At 35.3% G+C, this 26976-nt stretch overlaps 1 protein-coding gene across 1 annotated transcript in view; it reads right to left on the bottom strand.

Moving 5' to 3' along the window:
* STPG2 (sperm tail PG-rich repeat containing 2) overlaps nucleotides 1–26976 on the bottom strand; it is a gene marked incomplete at both ends in the record, with an annotated part of 263434 nt that overhangs the window by 97611 nt on the left and 138847 nt on the right. Inside the window, 1 exon segment of the mRNA XM_079710165.1 lies at nucleotides 9224–9383. Within this exon segment, the coding sequence (XP_079566291.1) occupies nucleotides 9224–9383 (160 nt within the window).

Below are 26976 nucleotides of genomic sequence, written 5' to 3'. Positions count from 1 at the left end.
CAACTGTTCTGCCATACTCTATTGGTTAAGGTAGTACCAAAAGTCCACTAGGAAACCAGAAATAAACTCCAATACCCAATGAGAGCAGTGTCAACACTGCGCTGTGTGAAGAATACAGAGGATGAAATATCCAGTGGCAAATATCTTTGGAAAACACATTCTGCTACAGTCCACGCTCCAGCCACAAGATTTCACGTCTCCCACATGCAAAACTCAAGCAACCCTGCTCTGAAGACTCCCAGATTTCATCCCATTATGGCACTAACTCAAAGTCCAGGGCCTTGTCATCTAATTCTGGTTCAGATGTGAATGAGACTCCCCTGTTGTAGTTCTTCTGGTGCAGCCTTTTGAATACTGTTCCTTTCAATCTAAAGACTTTCAACTAAAGAGACAAATTATCAGGCTAATGGTATAACAGTCAAAAAATAAATGCTAAAACACATCTGTTCAAACGGGGAAAAACAGGAGAGGCATAGCACTTACAGTTGCATAGCATTTCAAATCCAGCAGGGCACAAGTTGCCAGTTCATAGATAAGGGTTCAGTCCTACTTCCAAGGAGTTGTTCAGTATAGTATGTTCAACAACTCCATTCTGTGGGTTCTTGGTTCTGTCCTCTAAGTTATCCTTCCTTTTCCATAAAAAGTAGCCCATGTTTGCAACTAGGTAGTTTTTTCAGCCAACTTCCTACCTATAGAAATTCAAGAGTCCAAGTCTTTTTATTTTATATATTGTGTCCATTCCTCTTAGTTCAAGTTGACATAATAATGTTTAAAACCATGTGGACTTTTTGTTTTATCAATTTATAATTCATTCCATTATACAATGCCAAACTTACAAGATGTGTGAGATAAGCTCTCCTCTATATACAAGCATACCTCAGAGATATTGTGGGTTTAGCTCCAGACCACTGCAATAAAGAGAATATGTTAATAAAGTGAGTCACACAAATTTTTTGGTTTCCCAGTGCATATAAAGTTATGCTTACGTTACACTGCAGTCTGTTAACAGTGCAGTAGCATTATGTCTAAAAGAATGCACATATCTTAACTAAAAAGTTCTTTATCACTAAAAACTGCTAAACCATCATCTGAGCCTTCTGCAAGTTGTAATCTTTCTGCTGGTAGAGGGTCTTGCCTCAATGTTGATGCTGCTGACTGATCAGGGTGGTGGGTGCTAAAGATTGGGGTGGCTGCAGCAATTTCTTAACATAAGACAACAATGAAGTCTGGCATATAGATTGATTCTACCTTTCATGAATGATTTCTCTACACCATGCAAGGCTGTTTGATAGCATTTTACCCACAGTAGAATATCTTTCAAAATTGGAGTCAGTCCTATCAAACCTTGCTGCTACTTTATCAAATAAGTTTATGTAATATTCAAAATCCTTTCAATAATTTTCACAGCATCTTCTCCAGGAGTAGATTCCATCTTTTAAAAAAAACATGTTCCGTGTTCATCCATATGAAGCAACTCCTCATCTCTTAAAGATTTATCATGAGATTGCAGCAATTCAGTCACATCTTCAGGATCCATTTCTAATTCTAGTTCTTTTACTATTGCTACCATGACTGCAGTTCCTTCCTCCACTGAAGTCTTGAACCCCTCAAGGTCATCCTGAGGGTTGAAATCAAGGTCTTACAAACTCCTGTTAAGGTTGATGTTTTCATCTCTTCCCATGAATCACAAATGTTCTTACTGGTATTTAGGATGATGAATCCTTTCCAGAAGGTTTTTAATTGACTTTGTTCAGATCCATCAGAAGAATCACTACCTATGGCAGCTAGGTCCTTATGAAATGTATTTCTTAAATAATAAGACTTGAAACTCAAAATTACTCCTTGATCCATGGGCTGTAGAATTAATGTTGTATTAGCAGGCTTAAACACATCATTAATCTCATTGAACATCTCCATCAGAGCTCTTGGGTGACCAGGTACATTGTCAATGAGCAGTAATATTTTGAAAGGAATCTTTTCTTTCTGAGCAGCAGGTCTCAGCAGTGGGCTTCAAATATTCAGCAAGCCACGTTGTTAACAGATGTGCAGTCATCTAGGCTTTGTTATTCCATTTATAGAGCACAGGCAGAATAGATACAGCATAATTCCTAAGGGCCCTAGGGTTTTTGGAAAGGTAAATGAGTATTGGGTACAACTTAGTCACCAGCTGCATTAGCCCCTAACAAGAGAGTCAGCCTGCTCTTTGAAGTTTTGGAGCCAGGCACTGACTTCTCCTCTCTACCTATGAAAGTCCTAGATGGCATCTTCTTTCAATAGAGTGCTGTTTTGTCTACATTGAAAACCTGTTGTTCTGTGTAGGCTCCTTCACTAATTACCTTAGCTAGATTTTCTGGATAACTTGCTGAAACTTCTACTTGCTGCTTCACCTTGAACTTTTACGTTATAGAGATGTCTTCTTTCCTTAAACCACATCGACAAACCTCTGCTAGCTTCAAACTTTTCTTCTGAAGCTTCCTTACCTCTCTCAGCCTTCAGAGGATTAAAGAGAGTAAGGGCCTTGTTCTGGATTAGGTTTAGGCTCAATGCAATTTCGTAGCTGGTTTGATTTTCTATCTAGACCACCAAAACTTTCTCCATATCAGCAGTAAGGATGTTTAGCCTTCTTAACATTGGTGTGGTCACTGGAGTAGCACTTTTAATCTCTTTCAAGAACCTTTTCTTTGCATTCACAACTTGGCTAACTTGTAGAAGAGGCCTAGCTTTCAGCCTATCTCAGCTTTCAAACATGCCTTTCTCATTAAACTTGATCATTTCTAGCTTTTGATTTAAAGTGAGAGATGCAATATTTCCTTTTACTTGAACACTTATAGGCCATTGTAGGGTTATTGATTGGCCTCGTTTCAGTATTGTTGTGTATCAGGGAATAGGGAGGAAAGAGGGAGAGAGACAGGGAACTGCAAGTCGGTGGAGCAGTCAGAACACATAATTTACCAGTTAAGTTTGCCATCTTATATGGGTGCAGTTGATGGTGCCCCCGAACAATTACAATAATAACATCAAAGATCACTGACTACAAATCACCATAACAAATATAATAATAATGAAAAATCTTGAAATATTGCAAGAATTACCAAAATGTGACACAGAGACAGGAAGTGAGCAAATGCTGTTGGAAAAAATGGTATGGATAGTCTTGCTCGACGCAGGGTTACCACAAAACTTCAATTTGTGAAAAACGCAGTTTCTGCCAAGTGCAATAATGCAAAGTACAGAAAAAAGAAGTATACCTGTATTATCCCTCTATATAAAATATATATATTTTCAGTTATTCTTTACAACTTACCTCCCCCCTCAATTAACAAAGTCCATTTTCTGTTTTAAGGCTACCACTCTACTTCAGACTTTGATTCTGTTATCCTTTATATTCTAAAATATTTTGCGTCAGCTCTTTCCTGCCCCCCACCCCACCCAACATAGTCGATCTCTCCTCAGATTAAGATTTTCCCACAGTCTTCAAAGATTCTTTACTACACAAAGTGAATAACTCAGACAACTAGTATTCTGTATATTACATTTAGGGTAATTTTACCTATGACATACTTATTAATAAATTGATCTTTCTCAAATTATGTATAAATAAGAATTTACTTTAAATATATATGAAGTGTCCAAAGAAACAAATATAACTTGAGATTGAAAACTAATAGCTCATTTTCAATAATAAAATTTCCACCATTTTTAATAATGATATAAAATCAACTAGTCTCCAAAACTGACCTGATCAATTTTTGCCTATACTCAGAATTACCTTGCATTTTAACAGCCTAAAAGCATTTCTGGAAGCTAAAGAAAAACAACCAAAAAATTACATATTTATTGCAATAGGTTAACAGCACTCGGCAAGTGGGATGAACTGCATTTTCATAAATTCCATAGTATTTCTGAATCGATAATATTAGAAGCCACTGAGAAAATAGAATAAATAATTAGTTTTCACACTCCACTGATTTTTATGTCAAAGGTATTGCTTATGTTTATTGAAAAAGTGAACAGAAATATCTTCATGGGATATGTTCAATTAACTTCTAAGATGAATTATATTTTTTTCCTAAAATAATTTCCTGTGGGAATGTGATGCAGAAATCACAATGTTATTTTCATTAGAAATGATCTATACTTTCTACATAAAATAAGTCTCAGTACCTGTTATGTTCAGCCTACAAATGTTGTATTATATGCTATGGATTGCTTAATCATTCACTTAAATATTTGATTTTAATTAAAATTATGCTTTAAACTTCAACTCCTTTCTATTTAAAAATATTAAAATCATTTTTACTTACTATAAGGCATTGTAGGTTCATATAGAGAAAACAATTAAAAATTAAAAAGCAAAACACAATCTTTTACCACCCTAAGGCTGTTCAATCACAGATCATTTTCTAAGTGAGGTCTTCACCGATAACATTTTTGAAATTGATGCAGAACCCACAATGAACTCCCAATCCTCCTTTTCTCTTATTTTTCTCCATAGCATTTATAGCCACCTAGTATTCATTCTTTTTCTTTCTCTTCCTTCCCTCATCTATCAACCTATTGATCTATTTCTTCATTCATTTATTAAATGTCTCCATCCTAAAATTTTGCTCTATGAAACAACATTTATATTTTGTTCACTGCTCTATCACAAGTCCCTAGAACACTGCTAATACATAAAAAGCTCTCAGTGCATATTTGTTAAATTATTGGTTAAATGATTGGTCAAATGAATCCTATCTTGTTATCAGGTTTAAGCAATATATACCATTTTAAAATTTTTCACAGGACTCTTCAGTTTTTACCTCAGAGTTAACTTAACCCTGTTTTTCTTTCATTTAGGACATTAAAAACTTCATTATTAGTATTTTTGGATGAATATACTTGATGCTTAAAACTTTGGACATACTATTAATTATTTTTTAAGGTAATCCCAGAAGGAGAATTTTAGGTTAAATGGCATGATTATTTGAAACATTCTGCCAGCCTGCCCTTGACAATCACTGATATCAACTTATACTTCCACCACGATGTAGGAAAGTGCCCAATTTTCCACACTCTCAAAGTTTTCTTCATTTTCTTTTTAAATTTGCTGAGTATTTTTCACCTCTAAATGTCCAAAAACAGATCACTATGAGAGATAATGTTTAATTCTTTTCCACTTAACAATTTTACTTTACCTGAGCTAGATCAATCACAAAGTCATTTACATGTCCATGAAGTAAAACTTGGTACACAGAATGTTCACTGCAGCTCTATTACAATAGCCAGGACATGGAAGCAACCTAAGTGTCCATTGACAGATGAATGGATAAAGAAGATGTGGCACATATATACAATGGGATATTACTCAGCCATAAAAAGAAATGAAATCGAGTTATTTGTAGTGAGGTGGATGGACCTAGAGTCTGTCAAACAGAGTGAAGTAAGTCAGAAAGAGAAAAACAAATACCGTATGCTAACACATATATATGGAATCTAAAAAAAAAATTTTAAATGGTTATGAAGAACCTAGGGGTAAGATGGGAATAAAGATGCAGACCTACTAGAGAATGGACTTGAGGACACGGGGAGGGGGAAGGGTAAGCTGGGACAAAGTGAGAGAGTGGCATGGACATATATACACTACCAAATGTAAAATAGATAGCTAGTGGGAAGCAGCCGCATAGCACAGGGAGATCAGCTCCGTGCTTTGTGACCACCTAGAGGGGTGGGATAGGGAGGGTGGGAGGGAGGGAGACACAAGTGGGAAGAGATATGGGGATATACGTATATGTATAACTGATTCACTTTGTTATAAAGCAGAAACTAACACACCATTGTAAAGCAATTATATTCCAATAAAGATGTTAAAAAAAAAAACTTGGTGCATAAGAGTAGATTGCTTAAAATGTGACAGACCTCACTTAATAATTCCTTCATTAAATGATTCAAATGTGTTTTTATTGGTTACACAACATTTAATGGTATATGGTATACTGATTGCAAATATACTACTTCCCTCTTTAATTTAGACTAATGAAAATGAGTTTTATACTTCTTAAATGTCTGCAAAGACTTCATTTGAATAAAATAAAATCACCTCAATACTGTTAATAAAAGTTCTCAGACAATTTGAAATAAATACACAGCTATAAAATGTTGAGTGATTGAATGTCCTATTAAGTATATGAGTCTCATGAGAAGAGTACTATTCGTATATCAACCAAACTCATAACTTAGGTCATTTATCAACCTCAGTTCTTGACACTGTTACCTACAAATATACGACAGTCAGTAATCAATTTTAACTTGCCTATTATTCTATTCTAGGTAGAAAGATAACAATATACATGTTCTTTAAGTTCTGTAAGGCAAAGCACTCAATTCTTAGTTATGTCATGACTCAAGGAACAAATAAGCATATCAAGCTCTACAAATTAATTCAAACAATCTTATAGCTTCGTATATATACATGCACACACACATAATAACAGAAAATAATTTTATCTGGCTTGTAAATAATTTGACATAACACCCAAAAAGGCTCTTCTCACTGGAATTAAGGTTTAACAAAATTACCAATATTTAAATGACAAATAATAGGGTTAAAAAAATACTTTTTTCTTATTTTATTTCTAAGAAGATATGATAATAAAGGAGATCATTCATAGGATAAACATTTACACAAAGCGTATAACCAATAGAACTATTATCACTGTACCTTTTGATTATATAACAATGATTTTTAAAAAAATCAAAAGACTTAACATACTAGTTGTACCCAGCAAAAGTTAAATGGTATTAAGAACTGTAAATATAAATGGGCTATTCTCATTTTTATTTATTTATTTATCTATCTATCTATCTTTCTATTTATTTATTTATGGCTGCATTGGGTCTTCATTGCTGCTCACAGGCTTCCTCTAGTTGTAGTGAGTGGGGGCTACTCTTCATTGCGGTGCACGGCTTCTCATTGTGGTGGCTTGTCTTGTTGTGGAGCATGGGCTCTAGATGCGTGGGCTTCAGTAGTTGTGGCTCACGGGCTCTAGAGCACAAGCTCAGTAGTTGTAGCACACCGGCTTAGTTGCTCAGCGGCAAGTGGGATCTTCCCAGACCAGGGCTCAAGCCCATGTTCCCTGGATTGGCAGGTGGATTCTTAACCACTGTGCCACCAGGGAAGCCCTATTCTCATTTTAGAATCAAGAATTGTTTGTCATATTGATCAATAAAAACCTAACCTAAATGAAAATTAACAAAAAAAGAGGAATCTATTTAGAGAGTTGATAATATCACACCTGACTTCTTTTCCTTGATTGGATCAATGTAACAGGACAAATAGAACTTAATCTTCAATTACCAAAACAAAGCATGGATATTAATTAAATTGGCCCTGGTCACCTATTAAATCTATATTAGAGACATATTTTGGACTGTATACCTTAAGATAGCAGATTAAGTTCAAAATAATGAATCCTATAATTATCACAGTATCCACATATGTCAGAGGAAATCAGATTTCATAATCATCGCATCAGGTAATAGCTTCAGAAATCCATATGTTTTTCTCTAATGTGTTGATTATAGAGGTATGTGGGATTTTTGCTATCATTTATCGGAATTATAGGCTACATTAAGATGCAGGATGGCAAACTTAATGAAGTATTGGCTCATTGTGATAAACTCTTTTCATTTAGCAAGCTGGCTAATTTACAGTTGTATAGTGACTTTGACAGTCCAAATGTCTTTGACTTCCAAATAATAACTGTCTTCATAATGAAGATATTTCCCTGTCCCAAATTCTTTCAGAAGCTAGTGTTGGCTTGGCATTAAGAAGAAACATGTTTCATATTATAATAAGATTTTATACTTCTAAGGAGCTTCAGCGGTTCTGAAAATGACTTTGAAATATAGTCTTATTAATCTTTAGTATTCTCATGAGAGCCAAGTAGGCGGCAAATATTATCTCACTTTTGTAAAATAGAAACTAATGAAACAATTAGTGAATTTACTTGCCCTAGGCTAAATACTGAAGCAATGAAAAGTCAGAGTGCCAATCCTGGAACTTAACTGAAGCTCTTACTACGCATTGCATCTATAATAATTTTTATGGAGACAAGAGTAAAGGCAAAGAGAAAAAAAAATCTTCAGAAAATATGAAGATCAATCTAATCTACTTTAAGAGACTCTGCAATAGATATTTGTTACTTGATTGATTGTGCTTGGTCACGGTGACAGTGATAGTACCTAAACTTCAAAGAACTAATTTCCCTGCACCATTTCTGGGTGACCACATAAGGAGTGTGGTCAGAGACATAGTAAAGGAATTTGAATTCTACTTCAAAACAAAGCTAAAACCTGACAAAATCAACAATGGTACAATAACTCAAGAGAAGAAAAAGAAAATAAGAAAAGCTAAATTTGGACTTAAAATGGACCTTTAAGTTGGTAATATACTTGATTCCTGAAAGACAGTGAAAAATAAAGCAAGTCTCTATGGATCTCAGGGTCTCCCAAGTATTCTTATTTGCTTGACCCATCGTATTCTCCCGCTTTGATTTTTCATTAAAAACTCCATTCTGTTTCATTTTTTCTCTTCATAGTCTCATAAAGATTCATTACAACAGTTTGGTTACTTAATGGCAATACATTTGTAAATTGCTGTTGAAAACTCTTGTTCTCGTCCTTTATCTAATTCTCTTGTGTGAAATAATCTACTTACCAGTTCATTTTCATTATCAGGGAAAGTTATTTCATTCTATTTTAGTATAAAAATGCCATTACTAGTAGATGAACTAATCCCAATTTTAAAAATCATTTTTGGAATTTCAACCCCTCACATAAATTTTTACCTTTTATATAGCTGCTTTCTTAATACTTGAGGAAAATTAAAATAATTCCATGAGACTGGCATGATATATATCTTGTATACAACTGATCTTCCATATCAGTAGTTATTTCTCCTCTAATAACTATAGCATATTAAGAGTTTGGTTTTTTTCTCTAATAGGATATGACTTATTAGCTTTAGTAAAATTAGTAAAATTGTCTTTGGTAAAATTAAAAGACATAAAACTCCAAACAAATCTTCTTACAGTTGAAAAAATATCTAAAATCTAGCGGTTATTTTTTTGTCCTGCACACTTAAGAGACATGATAAATGTAAATGTATGTTTACAATTGTCTATTTTAATAAGGAAACTTTAGATTTTGTTTCCATTTCTTTAAAAAGACAGTCTATACTTACCTGGCCCATCATTCATTTTGTCCAGGCACCGAGGAGTTGTGCTAAGAAACGAGACATGTTTTATTCTAGCCACCACACTATGAGGTGGCATGTATTTATGCTGAACTTGAGACATCTCATATGGTTTTTGAACATCATAGGTGCCTGGTGCTGGAACATCCTGAAACAAATTTCAATGGACTAGCATAAACATATAGAAAATTTCCAAAAAGATATAGCATATGTCACATTAAGCAATGATAATAGAAAATATGAAAATTTTCTTTAATTAACCATTAAAAGTAGAAATTTAAAAGAGTCCCTAAATCTATGCCCTCCTTAAATTCACTTGTAAAAATTTAAGATAAAATTAACAGAATTATGAAGTATAGGTTCACATTCTTAAAAAAATAGCCTTCATAATATAGATCAAACTCTAATTTTCAAATTTCATAATGAAAATCAAATTTCATACAGAAATGAGAGCAGTGATTATTTGTTTTCTTAAGCAGCAAAACTATTCCTGCTTAATTGTCCTATGTGAGCACACCTTACTTATTCTACAAATGAGACTGCTTATTTCATTTTAATAGATTTCAATTAAGTTAAAAGCCTTCCCCTTTCATCACTTATGGCTCTTTACGTGCTCCACAGTTATATTAACATTTTTAATCAACATAAACCACACGGATATTAATAAACACAATAATAATTCTAAACTAAATTAAATAAAAAATATCATGTATTTGTTGCACAATTAATGCCTGGAAACCATTAGCTAATTACCTCAATGGAAACTTATAAAACTCATTTTCTTCAAATTATTTTAACACATAACATATTATATATATAACAAATCTGTTCATCTGTATTATGTATAAACACCAAACTTTTAAAGTTTTAATGATTTGCTGGCAGGCAGGAGACTTGTATTGTAGATAAGGGTAGAGACTCTAGCACTAGACTTCTTTGGTTCCACATATCTGCTCCTTACTTGCTGTGGGACCCTAAGAGAGCTACTTAACCTCTGTGATCCTCAGTGTCCTCATCTGTAAGTGGGGAAACTATAAAATTTATATCATATGTCACTGGGTTGCTGTGAGGATTAAATGAGTTAAAACAAGTAAAATACTTAGATTAGTTCCTGATTCTACAAAAGGGTTAGCTAATCTTACTATTCTACAAAAGCTAATTTCAACGTAAAAAACAAGACTGAACAATCAGGGTCTAGACCAACAGAGAAGAATTTTAATGTTTCAAATAATTCAAACAAATTTGGATACTGAGAAAGCAAACTTTTGAAGTCCATCTAGGAGCCATACTTTATAAAACATACTTTCTCTTGTTCCTTATATCCCTATTATCACCTCAAGCACAAGCCAACAACATTATCTCCCACTTCCAAAGAATCACTAAATATGGTAAAAGTACTGATCATGACTAGCGGAGGAGATTCTTACATGAAGCCCCGTATTTCTGGTTTAAGTACTGTGTCAAACACAAATGCCACAATCTATAAGTCAACTAAGAAATGTCAACAGCTGTTTGCTTCTTGTCTGCATTAGGAGTACATTTATTAAAGGTAGGCGGAGGATAAGCAATAGAAGCAATAGCTCCAAAGATGACTTTTGGATCTTTCGGGGCTGCTTCTGTGGTATGTGAAAGGAAAGTAGAAGAGAGCACAAAAGCACAAAGAAATCATGAGTACAATGTACTCAGAGTATTTAGGAAAGCTCTACAAAGATCTTGATTATCGCTACTATGCATTTTCATTTTCTTATCAGAAGCTGTTACTGTTCTTGCTTCCCTTAGCACCCTGCCTGGAGTCACCACCCAGCCCCTCTTCCAGGGCCTAGCCTAGATATGACTTATGGATTTGGCTGCTGCCACATAGGAACCTTTTTTGTTTTTTTTTCTTTTTTAATGACTCGAAGAAAAAGTAAGTAACTGCACAAGTGATCAGTTTTCTTCAACAATAGTGTGTTCCCCTCTAGAAAACTTCGTCAAACTAGCTACCCTAAATTTCATTAGATTCACTGGCTCCTCTACCAAGTGAAAATATACTACCCTCATCATGACCACATCTTTTTATAGCATTTTTATGCTTCTCTGAAAACTTATTCCCTACCTGTGTCCTTTACTGATGTGTCTAGGCTCATCTTACTCATCCTCAACTCTCATTTTATCTGACCAAGAGATTAATATGTCAAATAAATTTTCTAGGCATTAATTAATTCCTAGGGTTAGTAAGACAAATCTGAAACCCTGTTTAAAAGCAATAACTTAAACAATACCTATATATAGTACTTTACACACCATTTCAGGGGAAAATAGTATGTATAGATAAGATCATCAAATTTCTGTTGGTGATCCTTTGTACATCACAGAAAACAGAGAAGGCACATGATGAGTGGATATAATAGACATTTCTCATACCTTTTTTTTTTAACCCAGTACTTGAATCCTGTTCCTGTGTTTGGGAAATTCCACATGCTTTGCAGCAGAATCTGAGTCCCAGCATAAAAGCCAAAATTACCTGAGTCTCATCTTCCTGGTCTAATTTTAAAAACCTAGGACATGAATCTAGGTCACAGGCTCAAATGCCAGCCTTTCAACTGGCAGCCAGTTATTCAAAAAGACACAGAACATTAAAAATTCCATTTTAGATTTATTTTATTTTTTAGTTTAAAGAAGCTGAATTAAAAAAAAAAATTCTATTCTAGTGATGGCACTGATAGAGCTAGCAGTTATGTTCCCAGAGGCAACAGTGGGAGGACAAACTGAAAGAGCAATTAGAGGCTGAGGGAAAATGCCATAAAATGATGAAATAAAAGCTATGTCTCAATGCAAATTAAAGCTAAGTCTAAGGTGTCTTGACCTCTTCATCTGGAAAACCAAGGCCCTACCTAAAAAATGACATAAATAATCATAGAATTAAAATAATTGATGTATGTGAAATTCTTAGAATGGTATCTATAAAAGAATTAATAGACAAAAACCTCAATTAAATATAGTCAGAAGATCAGGAGGGAGAGCTCTCAAACCATGGGACAACAGCAGAGCCCAACAGGAAGAAGAAAGACCCTCTTCTTTCCTGGCAAGGACTCAGCTAATGAAATGCCACGGACTCTGTTTTCTATAGCCCTCCTAACTTCCCTTTTCCTTTCTGTAAAAGTGTTCTCCTTCCCTTGCCCTGCAGGGAGTTGCACATGGCTCACCATGGTTGCAGACACCAAACTGCAATTATCTGCTGATCTCAGATAAACTCATCTTAGCTGAAGAAGTATCTGGCAGTCTATTTGTTTAGATCAACATACCTGATACATGCACTAGTATTTGCTTTCATTGCCATTATCATCATTATTAGCATTATTATTTCTATTAGTTGTGGGACTACATGAAACCCTCAGTGATATCTCCCTTTCCTGCAGAAAGATACCAACAGGATATGTGAAAGGAAAGCTCCTAGTATTTTAAGCCCCAAACAAACAAACAAACAACAAAATCCAAAATAGTTAAGTTGCTGGGAATCACATGAAGACAGTGAATCAGGCAGTAAAAAAAAAAAAAGTCACTGGTGGCAACCAACTTCAAAGGAAGGCAGGTCACCCTGTTTGTATTTTGGAAAAACCTTTTCCCATACTTTGTGGTTTTATTTAACCATGTTAAGTTGAGTTGAAGCCCATTCACAATTCCCCATGCAGAACCCTTATATTAACCACTTAAAATCCAAGCCTAACTGACCTGGAGCCCCAAAGACCAGCTCCTCATTTCAAAAATTTCAGTATTTTTCCCATCCCTGTTCCCTGCCATTTTGACATGTGAAATTTCATATACTCTCTAACCTTGGACATATTAAACTGCATGCATGCTCTTATCTTCCAAAACTCTAATTACCAAACATCAACAATTAAACCTCCCAGGTCCAGCAAGAAATGGAGCATTTGATCACGGAGTTGTCTCCCAAGATGTATGCACAATGCAAATAAAGACTGAACTCAAGTTTTAGCCTCAAAATAAATTTTCCTTTTACCATGCTATGGTAAAGGACTTGGGGATGTCTTTATTTCACATTTCATTTTTTAATGATGCTTCCACTGGATACAGAATTCTTGGTTGACTTGTTTTTCTCTCAGCATTATGAATATGTCATTTCACTGATTTTTGGCCTCCATTACATTCTTTCTTTTTTTTTTTAAGAGTTTTTTTTTTTTTTTTTTTTGGTTGCGTCAGGTCTTAGCTGCAGCACGCGGGATCTTCGTTGAGGCAAGCGGGCTCTTTGCTGCAGTGTGCGGGCTTCTCTCTAGTTGTGGCGTGCAGGTTTTCTCTCTTCTCTAGTTGTGGCATGCGGGCTGCAGGGTGCCTGGGCTCTGTAGTTGTGGTGCGCAGGTTCCAGAGTGCGCAGGCTCTGTAGTTTGTGGCACACAGGCTCTCAAGTTGAGGCACGTGAGCTCAGTAGTTGTGGCATGCAGGCTTAGTTGCCCTGTGGCATGTGGGATCTTAGTTCCCCAGCCGGGGTTCAAACTCATGTCCCCCACATTGTAAGGCAGATTCTTTATTACTGGACCACCGGGGAAGTCCCAGCCTCCATTTTTCTGATGACAAGTTCATGATCATATTATTTCCACTGTATGTAATAAATTGTTTTTCACTTTCAAGATGTTCTCTTTGTTTTGGTTTTCAGTATTTGACTATGATATGTCTAAGTGTGTTAGACATCTTTATGTTATTACTTAGCAGTTCACTGAACTTCCTGGATTTGTATATTCATGTTTTTCATTAATTTTGGAAAGTTTTCAGCTATCTTTTCTTCAAATGTTTTTTCTGCCCCTTTCTTTCTCACCTCCCTTTCTGAGACTATCATTACATATATGTTGGAATATGTGACATTGACCCAAAGGTCTCTGAAACTATTCATTTTGTCAATCTTTTTTTCTTCAGATTTAGTGGTTTCTATCGAGCTATTATTTAGTTCACTGATTCTGTCTTCTGTCATCTCATATCTGCTATTGAGTCCAGCTGGTGAATTTTTCATTTGCATTATTGTACTTTATAATTTTAGAATTCTCTTTTTGGTTCTTTTGCTTGCTTGCCTGCTTGTTTCTATTTCTTTATTGAGATTCCCTATTGTCTAACTCAGTATATTTTACTTCAGTTATTTAAACATAAGTTCCCTTGATTCTTTGAATATATATATGATGACTGCTTTGAAATCTTCATCTGTTTGATACAATGTCTAATCTTACCAGAGTAGGTTTCTCATACTCCCCCTGAGTATGAAATATACTTACCTGATATTTGCATATCTAATAAGTTTTGGTTGAAAAATAGACATTTTAGATAATAATGTTAACTCTGGATTATATTTTTCTTTAGTAAGGACTGTTGTCCATGTTGCCTTGAGTTTTCAAATTTATTAAGAAAAAATATTGTCTGTTTATTGCTTCAAGAATCTGCAGAAATGGCCTTCTTTACATTTTTGATATTTGTTATTTTTGCCATTTCTCATTTTTTTCTTGATCAGTAACATCACAAGGTGGTCAACTCTATTCTGTCTTTTAAAGATAGATCTATGCAGATAAATAAAATAAGAGATTTTTATTTTTGAATTTGTCTGTTTCTCCCTGTAGTTTTGTCAATATTTGCTGTATATATTTGTGGAGCTGTGCATAAAAATTTTTAATTATCATATTATTATGGTAAATTTAATTTTTAAAAATATTAAGTGAGAGTGACTGTTTATTTCTAAATCGCATTTTGTCTTAACATGTTTTATTTGTAATTAAAGTGGCTATTCCAGCGTTTCCACCAATGAGTAGGCTTTGATAAATCATTTTTACTTTTCAAAAATGGTAAAATATTAAAATCATAATTTTAAATATGTAAGAGATCTGTGAAAGCAAAGAGGATTTTACGTACTAAATTCAAAAATGGGGAAAGCCCTTCTAATATGAGTTTACACTGCAAGCTGCTTTCTTCTATATGTGCATTTAGCAAGTCAGGGCAAGAGCAAAAGATTAGGTTTTTCATAGGCAGACAGATTATTCTAAGGAAAAGAAGAACTAGTGGAGCTTTCAAAGGTCACACAGTCTATCATAAGGGACTGAAGACTAGGGGAGACCAAATTCATTACTGGTTCTTTATGATGGACTATTTGCTGTGTGCTAGAACAGGCAAAAGAACAGAAGTCTGGGTTGAAGAGACAGAATAAAATTTGCAGTCTTCTGATGATTAGGAGCCAAAGTCGCACTAGAACAAGGGCTGGCAACAGAGTACAAGCCTCTTTCTCAGGATACTTGCCAAGTTTTGAACCCGAATGGCATAGGAAGCTAAAGAGTAAGCTGAAAATTTGTAAAGGGTAGGACTTCCAGGGAGAGAAAAAGAGACCCTCAGGCACTCAACCAAAAACTCAGAAGGGCAACATGAAGAAGTTGCAGAGCCACAAAGGCAGAGTGGAATCTCAGTCTTCCTGTGCTTAGGAGACAAACCCTCACCAGCAGGACGAGTCCACAGCGATATACAGCAGGTCTAATAATAATAGCTATGTGAGAGAAACTCATATACTTTACGAGAGTTAACATCCTAGGCAATTAAATCAGAACTACTTCTTACAAGAAATAACTGTTCTTCCATTTCTGCTTCCAATAAGGTATATATGTATACACACATAACACACACACACACACACACACACACACACACACACACTGCTAGGTAGCATGATTTAGTAAATCATTAACTATGATTTGGGCTAAAATTTATTTATTCGGGGGTAAACTTGTTCTAGCTGTTATTTCATAGCTAAGTATACTCTGGTCTAAAATTTTAGTTTAAAATCCCAAATACATAATTATTAAAAAGTCACTTAGAGCTTCTTTTATGATGAAGCTTGTCAAATTAGTGAAGTGACTTAAGAAGACTTGAAGCTTTCAATCAAAGCTTCAAATCAAAATCTTTAATCAAATATATATGGTGAAAAAAATTATAGGCCATAAATGTAGTGAAGTTTGCCTAAATATGCAGAAAACTTTGATTAAAGCAATTTACCAATATGTTTATCCAAGTTCTTTAATTTTGGGTTTATAGAGAAGAAAGGCATTTCAGATGATAATCAAATTATCTTTGTTCTGCATATTGCAAATTATAATTACAAACATGTTACCCTTGCCATTTTTCAGCATTCTTAATATTCATCATTCTAAACATACACCTCTTTAAATATATGACTTAGAAAAGAATGTTACTTTAGAAAGAAAAATATTTTAATATAGATGTGACATAATGTTAATTGTAAGTGATAGTCAAAAATAGGAAGTGTTGATTTCATTTTCTGTATTCTCCCAGCACAGTGAAAAAGACCCTTTATCCTAATGCTGATTTACGAAAGAAACTACAATTGTCAGCTATACCATGATACTTCAAGGTCCAGTAAAGAATAACAAAACCGGCTGATGGACAAAATCATGTAGGCAATAAAAGCATTAATTTCACCTAATTTCTCCAACATAACATTATACAATTCACATTTAAGTCACAAATTTCTAGTTGTTTGCTGTACATTTCCACATCATTATTCTCACGTAGTCTTAAGATAAAACTCATTAACTTCCCTTCCCCAACTACCTAACCATCTATCCTTTCCCACCTGCCTACAATAATTCCTTGTCTAGCCAGGCCTGAAAATAGAAAGCTGGCTATCACATTTCTTCACCCTTCTCCCCCATATCTAAAAATCAATGCTCTCTTTCCTTTACTACCAAAAAGATCCTGGTAAGTGCTCTAAAATACTACTTGACAACTGTATTAACTGCCTGCCTCTTTAAACTTTAGGTCTTGCAGTCTCAAATCATTGACATCCCAGTAGCAAATAAGTTATTGTACTGAAACATGACAGACATCTGCTGGAAGCATTCATTGGCTCCTGAGTGTCTATGGCAAAAAATTCAGGAGATTCTCCTTGGTATGCAAAGCCTTTTTAAATTGTGAAGGCAGTTTTACAATTTTAAAGCTCAGTTAAAATGGAACATCGTCCATGAAGCATTCTTGATCACTCTAACTAGAATTGATATCCTCTATTTTTTAATTCTTCTATTACTTATAGTTTATATAGACACATAAACATATAAAAAGCACATTAAACAAATATACCATATCTACTTGAATATTTCTTTCTTTGTCAATATAAGAGCAGAAGAGAATAAAGCCATCTGATGAGAAGGCAAGGTTTCCACAGATAGGATTCTATGTACCCTATGTATTTGCAGATTAATTTTTCTTTTATTCTCTCAAATTAAAGAACACTGACAGTAGGAATACAGGAGCCTAGAGGATCCCCAATAACACTGGGGGTCTAGACCATTTCATGCTTTCTGTTTTACCATACTTAGATTGTGACCCTCATCCTAATGTTCTCAAGATTTTAGCCATAGCATTCTCATTTCGGAAATGAAGAGAAAGGACAAAGGCAAAAACTGTGTTTAACAGCTGAAACACTTTCCAAGAGGAACTTTCCTAGAAGCCAAACCAGTAACTTTTGCTTTCTTCCCATTGGTTAAAACTGTGTCAAATAACCATTCTATAGCTATAAGGGAACTTTAAAAAAGTAGTTGTTTTACCTGGGAATGTTGTTCTTCTAAATAAAATTGGGTTCTGTTAGAAAGGAAGAAAAAGAATAAAGACGGGGTAGGTAGCTAGTAATCTCAGTCATAAGAGCTGCCTTTGAGGGCACTACAACCATAAAAAATTAATTCATTTCTAGAATATTATCAGGATATTAGACTACATAAAAGCTATTCTGACCCATGGCTTATTAACTTTGTTGTCTAATTCTTGCTCATCCTCTGGGTCTCAAATCTTCCCTGAATCCATTTGCTCTTGCAATAGGCTTTCAGAACACACAGCTCTTAACTTTGTAGCCACTGTTACATTTGCAGTTAAACAAGTCTTTAATTATTTTTTAATATTATTCATTCCCATAGAAAGGTAAGTTTCTTGAAGGTTCAGGAAGCATCTGTTTTGTTCATCACATCATTGTATCCTCAAAGATGGCAAGTGCCTGGCATACCGTAAGTGATCAATGAACATTTTTAAATCAATGAGTAGATATATGGGCTAATGAATGAGTGAATGAATCTATGAGTATCTGTCTACCTCGAAGCTTTCCCTCTCATGTGTGGCCTTATCACTGAGTTTCCCCATAAAAGTAGGGCTGACACTATGCCACGAAAGTATTTTCAACCCCTACAGTGCTTAAATTTGCCTCACATATAAGCAGTTCTTTATAAAATGTCTGTTGTGTAAAACTGTTCAAGTATACTGCTTTCCCTAAAGATGCTCCAGTTTCTGGCAAAGACAAATGTAATTTATAATCTCAGCAATGATGCAGAAGTATGGATATTTCCATTCAAACTGATCAATGACTAACTTTCACAAAATCATTACAGTGTGTCTCCAGGTAGTTAAATTTGATTAATATTTTATGTGAGATGTATTTCTTTCTCTTTGCTATCAAAAAAGTAGACTTTTACTTTTGATGCTTGAGCTTTTCATGATTACCTTTGACACTGGTTTTATAGAAAAAAATATATATCTCATCAGATTAAAGTAAAACATGTGAATAGAAATGGCCTTTCTCTTCCTGTAAATGCTAATGCTACTGAGTTATGGAAAAAGCATAGATTATTACTAGTTATACTAGCTCTGATTGACAAGATACCATTTCTTCAATTGTATCAATTCAACAAAAATCCAGAAGTAAATTATTTTATAAGTCAAATGTGAAAGGGAAGAAAGTTAATGTAAATGATTCTTTAAAAAGAACATAACTGCTCCCAGAGCCAGTTGAACAGATTTGGATAAGACACTAAAAATCATCTTGCTAAACTTAGAAAACTTACAAGAGGTAAAATCTGAATGTGACTTGTGAAGGAAGTGTAATTTGAATAATAGAGTTGTGAAAATTGTTCATTAACCCTAGAGAAATATCTAAAAGAAAGAGTCCAGAGACTTCCCTGGCGGTCCAGTGGTTAAGACTCCACGCTCCCAATGCAGGGGGCACGGGTTTGATCCCTGGTCGGGGAAGTAAGATCCCACATGCCGCAGGGCATGGCCAAAAAAAGAAAGAAAGAATCCAATCAATTTGTTATGTTTAAACTTTGTGAAATCATATAACCCTTATTATCATCTACGTATGCTCAGTATGGCAAGAATTACTCATTGTATAAAAAGAGGAATCATTTCAAGGTAGTGCTACTGAAATACCTTAGAACTTGAAGTCAGAATTGCTGGGTTGTATTCATAACCTTATTATTAGCTTCAAGAAGGCCCTCAAAGATCTCACCTACTCATCCAAACCCCTCCCACCATAACGCATGCTGAAGGTCATGTTCAGAAATATTTAGCGGGTCACTGTGCAGGAAACATATCTTTTTCTCTTCTCTTCTTATGAGATTGGCAGTAGATGAGTCATAGAACTATTCATGTTTGGAAGTTGCCTCCACCATCCATAGTAAGCTAAGAGTGGGCAGAATGATCCAGGCTGGCTTCCAGTAAGCTATAAATATCTTAGCATTCCGTTACCTACTCCAAAAATAACTATGGTCATATCTAGACACAGAGGAGTAAAGATGATGAGAGAGGGGAATAAACTATGAAGAAGATGAAAAGAGAGAAGAGAAAGCAAGGTGACTAAGAAAAAGAAGGTACAGAACAGGAAATAAACATTGTCTAGACAGAGAGAGAGAGAGAGGGTGAGATAAGGAGCTCTGGTAATGTTAACCATACACAAAAATAACATTTTATGACACACCAGCTGTAGATCTCAATGTCAAAAGACAAACTATACATCTGAAATTCTGGAAACCCAATTATTCTCCCCTAATGTTCCAATAAATACCTTTCCTGGTTAATGAAATATATTTTAAATATCCTGTCTTCTTCCAGATCTATGGTGCTTATATGACACTAAACAGTTGTTCAGGTTATCTTATATTTGGTGACAAATTTAGTAGCACATTTCTTAGTAACACTAAATGTTTGTTGATTGAGTAGATAAAGAAACAAAACAAGCAAAATTAAAATTAGATGAAAGGGCTATTAAAGATCAAGGGTGCTATTGCTATTTTCCAGAGTCGTGCATATAAAGATTGAAGCCATATAAATACATCCAAAATATTATTTAATTTCATGAGGAGTCAAGAAAATGATCATCTAAAGTAAAAATGTTAATATCCTTACTTCTTCCTTTCCCTTCTTTTAAAGAATGTGATACACTGTTTCCTCTATAAAGAAAATGCTACTTAAGTGATACTGTTTTTAAATGCTACCCTAACACACAATTGTAAAGCAATTATACTCCAATAAAAATGTTCAATCAATCAATCAATCAATAAATGCTACCCTATCTTACAGCCTACAAACAAAAATTTACTGAGTCTTTACTAAGCACTGGCCTTAGTGTACACCAGTAGTAAAGATTATGGACTCTGAAGCTGTGTTGTCTGAGGTCAAGCCCTGGCTTGTATTTTTGCTAACCATATGACTATGGGTAAATCTTGGTCAAAATTTCCTCATCCATAAAATAGGTATAAGAATGACTGTTCCCACCTGTTAGTGTTCTTATAAGGATAAATGAGTTAATATACGTGCAATACAGAGTGACAGGCACATAGGTGAGCACTACTTGAACAACTTTTAGTAATTATTATATTTCATTATAAATTTTAAGTTCCTAATATCTCACGTATTTAGGTAGCATTTGATTTTTCCCCAAATAACTACTACAAATACTATTTGAAAGTAATATATTTTTCAATGTCATAAATAAATTTAATTTTAGAACATGCAGTTTAAAAAAATCAGTGTATCTATTTCACATGACAAAATGTACAAACACTGACATGGAACTGTAACTTGCTTATGGGTCAAATTTAACAAGTATCTACATTAGACATAAAAAAATAAAACTCAGCACAAAACCTCTATTATTTATTAACATTATTGGGAAATGTCATGCTAAAATAATATTGTTTTAAGCTTTTCCCATGCATTTTAGGGTGTCACTTATTGAACAATTTTAAGTGTCTTTGTTATAGTTACTGGGAATCTACATTTTAATATATTAAAGAAAATGTAAATTTTCTAGTCCCAGGTTCTAGTTTTGTGAAACACAAATAGTTTCAATACCTTAAAGATATGACTACCTTGAGAAGACTAAATTTCTCATTTATAAAATCCATAGTCCATGTTAATACCTGTACAATAAAAGAGTAGGTCAACTAAGCACATACAAAAGCATGTGAAAAAGAAGACAAGTGTAAGAGAAATAAAAGTTTGTGATTTCAGTTTGGAAAAGCATCTGATTATCATCTCTCATAAAGTCACTCCAAATTTTCCAGGGAACTTATGGCATATATAGAAAAGAAAGAAAAATATAATAAAATAAAAGCAAAATGAAATGAATAAAAAAAGTCAATAAACCAGAAGATGAATATCTGATAACTTAAATCATATGGTCCTGAATAGCAAACAAAAATTGGTAGAAAATACTTACTTTGTTTACTTGAAATAAATAATACCAATTCTCATAAACAGAGAAGAGATACTGTATACTGCGTCCACTGTCTGTTCCTGGCTCAGAGACCTAAAACCTATATCACACAAACTGTTTTGATAATGTATGGCTCATCCTTGATGCAATCTTTGATACAATCAGGTATTGTTTTATTTTCCCTTCCCAATTACTACATTCCTGCATTTTAAATAACGTTCTCATTGTAAAAGTTTGAAATATAAAGTAAAACAGAAAGCCCCTCTCCCACTAACCTGCACAGTCCCACTTGCCAAAGATCACTCCCATATTATTCGACTGTAGTATGTTAGCCAGCCTTTACTGATGACCACTTAACTCATGTCCACTTTTGCACTGTTACAGACAGTGACATAATAAATGAAAACACGTATATTTTATGTACTTCTATGCAAATGTCTGTAAGATAAATTCCTGGAAAACTGAACTGTTAAGCCAAGGGATATGTGTAATTTAACTTTTGGTTGAAATTACCAAGTAGCTTCAGAAAGGTTTTATCAATTTAAGCTCTCCCAATAGTGTATGTGTTTCCCCTACCCTTGACAACACTATTATCTTTTTAAAAATCTCCCAAATGAGAAAATATGTCTTTTAAAAAATTGTATTTCATAATTTCAAGTGAATTTGAGCATCTTTTCAAGGATCTATTAGATATTTATACCTCATTTTGTAATTGAGTTCTTTATCCTTTTGCTTTCTTGTTTTATAAACTCTTGCATATTAAAAAAAAGACACTTTGTCTTCCGTAAGTGTTTAAAATATTATTTCTAGCTTATAATTTGGCCTTTGTATCTATTTATAGCATCTGTTTTATGGTTTGGAAATTTTCAGAGCTTTCTTTATTTTCAATAAGGTATTTTGGAGTAATTTTTATTTAGTTTTGCTATAATAAAGTGTTCAACGTCTTGAGGTTGCACTTACCTGATGTTTCTATTTTATAGTTCCTATTTCATGCTTTGTTCAAAAAGCCCTTCGGAATCAAGGATTATTTTTTAATCCAAATTTTTCTTCAATTTAACATTTAAATCTTTAACAAAAATTTTGCTTTATAGGAAAAGTAACCAACTTATGTTCCTATAACTATTTGAAACTTGTCCCTCTCAAGTTATACAAGTAACCAATAGACAATAGGGAAACCAGCCACTGAACATGGCATTTGTAGGAACAACCATCATAAGAGCAAAACATTATAGTCAGGGATAGAGAGAAAATATTGTTAGTAGTGCTTAGAACTCTAGTTTTCCAGGAACTGCAGAGGTTCAAAGTACTTTAAAAAAATAGGCTGGGGAGGTGAAGGGATGGTAGGAATTTAATCTGATAGAGTTGCTCTACATAAATGCCTACTAGTCATTGAAAATTGATCAATAAATATATAAATCAACTTGAATGACAGCGGTAGCTTAGATGATCAACCATAACTCAATTCCATAGTAATAAGCAGGGTTAAAAGAAAGTCACAAACCCTAAATGTTGATGTATAGTGGGTTTAGATTGTTTTTTCCTTTTTTGAGATGTTTAAAATGTATGGCAGCATGTGAGATTGATAGGACAGGATGGTAAGTGTGAAAGTCTTATTCTGTTATTCTCTGTTCTTTTCCATAGGTTAGAAATATTTCCTAAACCAAAGATTTAAAATGGTGTGTGGAGAGACCTTCAAGATGGCGGAGGAGTAAGACGTGGAGATCACCTTCTTCCCCACAAATACATCAAAACTACATCTACATGTGGAACAACTCCTACAGAACGCCTACTGAACTCTGGCAGAAGACCTCAGAATTCCCAAAAGGCAAGAAACTCCCCAGGTACCTGGGTAGGGCAAAAGAAAAAAGGAAAAATACAGACAAAAGAATAGGGATGGGACCTGCACCTCGGGGAGGGAGCAGTGAACGAGGAAAAGCTTCCACACACTAGGAAACTCCTTCACTGGCGGAGACAGGGGTGGTGGTGGGGAAGCTTCGGAGACACAGAGGAGAGCACAGCAACAGGGGTGCAGAGGGCAAAGCGGAGAGATTCCTGCACAGAAGATCAGTGCTGACCAGCACTCGCCAGCCTGAGAGGCTTGTCTGCTCACCCACTGGGGCGGGCAGGGGCTGGGAGGTGAGGCTCGTGGCTTCCGAGTTCAGATCCCAGGGAGAGGACTGGGGTTGGCTGCGTGAACACAGCCTGAAGGGGGCTAGTGTGCCACAGCTAGCCAGGAGGGAGTCTGGGAAAAAGTCTGGACCTGCCTAAAAGGAAAGAGACCATTGTTTCAGGGTGTGCGAGGAGAGGGGATTCAGAGAACTGCCTAAATGAGCTCCAGAAATGGGTGCGAGTCACAGATATCAGCACAGACCCCAGATACGCGCATTAAATGCTAACGCTGCTGCTGCAGCCACCAAGAAGCCTGTGTGCAAGCACAGATCACTATCCACACCTCCCCTCCCAGAAGCCTGTGCAGCCTGCCACTGCCAGGATCCGGTGATCCAGGGACAACTTTCCTGGGAGAACACACAGCAAGCCTCAGGCTGGTGCAACATCACGCCAGCCTCTGCCACCACAGGCTCCCCCTGTATTCCATACCCCTCCCTCGCCCAGGCCTGAGTGAGCCAGAGCCCCCTAATCAGCTGCTCCTTTAACCCCGTCCTGTCTGACTGGGGAACAGATGCCCTCAGGCAAGCTACACGCAGAGGCGGGGCCGAATCCAAAGCTGAACCCCAGGAGCTGTGCGAATAAAAAAGAGAAAGGGAAATCTCTCCCAGCAGCCTCAGGAGCAGCAGATTAAATCTCCACAATCAACTTGATGTAGCCTGTATCTCTGGAATACCTGAATAGACAATGAATCACCCCAAAATGGAGGCGGTGGACATTGGGAGCAACTGTAGACACGGGGGTTACTTTCTGCATCTAATTTGTTTCTGGTTTTATGTTTATCTTAGTTTTTAGAGTTTATTAGTATTTAGTATTTATCTTAGTATTTAGAGTTTATCATTATTGGCAGATATGGTTATTGATTTGGTTACTCTCTTCCTTTTTTTCTTATATATAGATATATATTTTTTCCTTTTTCTCTTTTTGTGAGTGTGTATGTGTACGCTTCTTTGTGTGATTTAGTCTGTATAGCTTTGCTTTTACCATTGGTCCTAGGGTGCTGTCTGTATTTTTAATTTTTTTTTAGTAGAGTTTTTAGCGCTTGTTACCATTGGTGGATGTGTTTTTTGGTTTGGGTGCTCACTTCTTTCATTCTTTCTTCTTTTTTTTATTACTTTTTAAATTTTTATATTTTTAATAATTTCTTTAAAATTTTTATTTTAATAACTTTTTATTTTTCTTTCTTTCTTTCTTTCTTTTTTTCCCCCTTTTCTTATGAACCATGTGGCTGACAGGGCCTTGGTGCTATGGCCGGGTCTCAGGCCTGAGCATCTGAGGTAGGAGAGCAAAGTTCAGGACACTGGTCCACCAGAGACCTCCAGGCTCCACGTAATATCAAATGGCGAAAGCTCTCCCAGAGATCTCCATCTCAACACTAAAACCCAGCTCCATTCAATGACCAGCAAGCTACAATGCTGGACACCCTATGCCAAACAAATAGCAAAACAGTAACACAACCCCACCCATTAGCACAGAGGGTGCCTATAATCATACTAAGTTCACAGACACCACAAAACACACCACCAGACGTGGTCCTGCCCATCAGAAGACAAGATCCAGCCTCATCCACCAGAACACAGGCATCAGTCCCCTCCACGAGGAAGCCTACACAACCCACTGAACCAACCTTACCCACGGGTCGCAGACACCAAAAACAACTGGAACTACGAACCTGCAGCCTGCGAAAAGGAGGCCCAAAGACAGTAAGTGAAGCAAAATGAGAAGACAGAGAAGCACGCAGTAGATGAAGGAGCAAGGTAAAAACCCACCAAACCAAACAAATGAAGAGGACATAGGCAGTCTACCTGAAAAAGAAGTCAGAGTAATTATAGTAAAAATAATCCAAAATCTTGGAAATAGAGTGGAGAAAATAAAAGAAACGTTTAACAAGGACCTAGAAGAATTAAAGAGCAAACAATGATGAACAACACAATGAATGAAATTTAAAATTCTCTAGAAGGAATCAATAGCAGAATAACTGTGGCAGAAGAATGGATAAATGACCTGGACGATAAAATAGTTCAAATAACTACCACAGAGCAGAATAAAGAAAAAAGAATATAAAGAATTGAAGACAGTCTCAGAGAACACTAGGAGAATATTAAATGCACCAACATTCGAAGTATATGGGTCCCAGAAAAAAAAGAGAAAAAGAAAGGGTCTGAGATAACATTTGAAGAGATTATACTTGAAAACTTCCCTAATATGTGAAAGGAAAGAGTCAATCAACTCCAGGAAGTGCAGAGAGTCCCATACAGGATAAACCCAAGGAGAAACACAGCAAGACACATATTAATCAAACTGCCAAAAATTAAGTACAAACAAAAAATATTAAAAGCAGCAAGGGAAAAGCAACAAATAATATACAAGGGAACCCCCAAAAGGTAAACAGCTGATCTTTCAGCAGACACTCTGCAAGCCAGAAGGGAGTGGCAGGACATATTTAGAATGATGAAAGGGAAAAACCTACAACCAAGATTACTCTAACCAGCAAGGATCTTATTCAGATTCGACAGAGAAATTAAAACCTTTACAGACAAGCAAAAGCTAAGACATTTCAGCACTACCAAACCAGCTTTACAAAAAATGCTAAAGGACCTTCTCTATGCAGGAAACACAAGAGAAGGAAGAGACGTACAACAACAAACCCAAAACAATTTAGAAAATGGTAATACGAACATACACATCCATAACTACCATAAATGTAAATGGATTAAATGCTACAACCAAAAGACACAGACTGGCTGAATGGATACAAAAAAAACCCTGTATATATGCTGCCTACAAGAGACCAGGGGATGGAAAAAGATATTCTATGCAAATGGAAATCAAAAGAACTCTGGAGTAGAAATTCTCATATCAGACAAAATAGACTTTAAAATAAAGACTATTAAAAGAGACAAAAAGGAACACTACAGAGTGATCAAGGGATCAATCCAAAAAGAAAATATAACAGTTGTAAATATTTATGCACACAATATAGGAGCGCCTCAATACATAAGGCAAATGCTAAAAGCCATAAAAGGGGAAATTGACAGTACCACAATCATAGTAGAGACTT

The sequence above is a fragment of the Hyperoodon ampullatus genome (assembly GCF_949752795.1).
Source record: "Hyperoodon ampullatus genome assembly, chromosome: 1".
NCBI classification, from domain to species: Eukaryota; Metazoa; Chordata; class Mammalia; order Artiodactyla; family Ziphiidae; genus Hyperoodon; species Hyperoodon ampullatus.
Note: the sequence above shows the minus strand (reverse complement) of the source record. Positions and strands in the feature narration are given on the sequence as shown.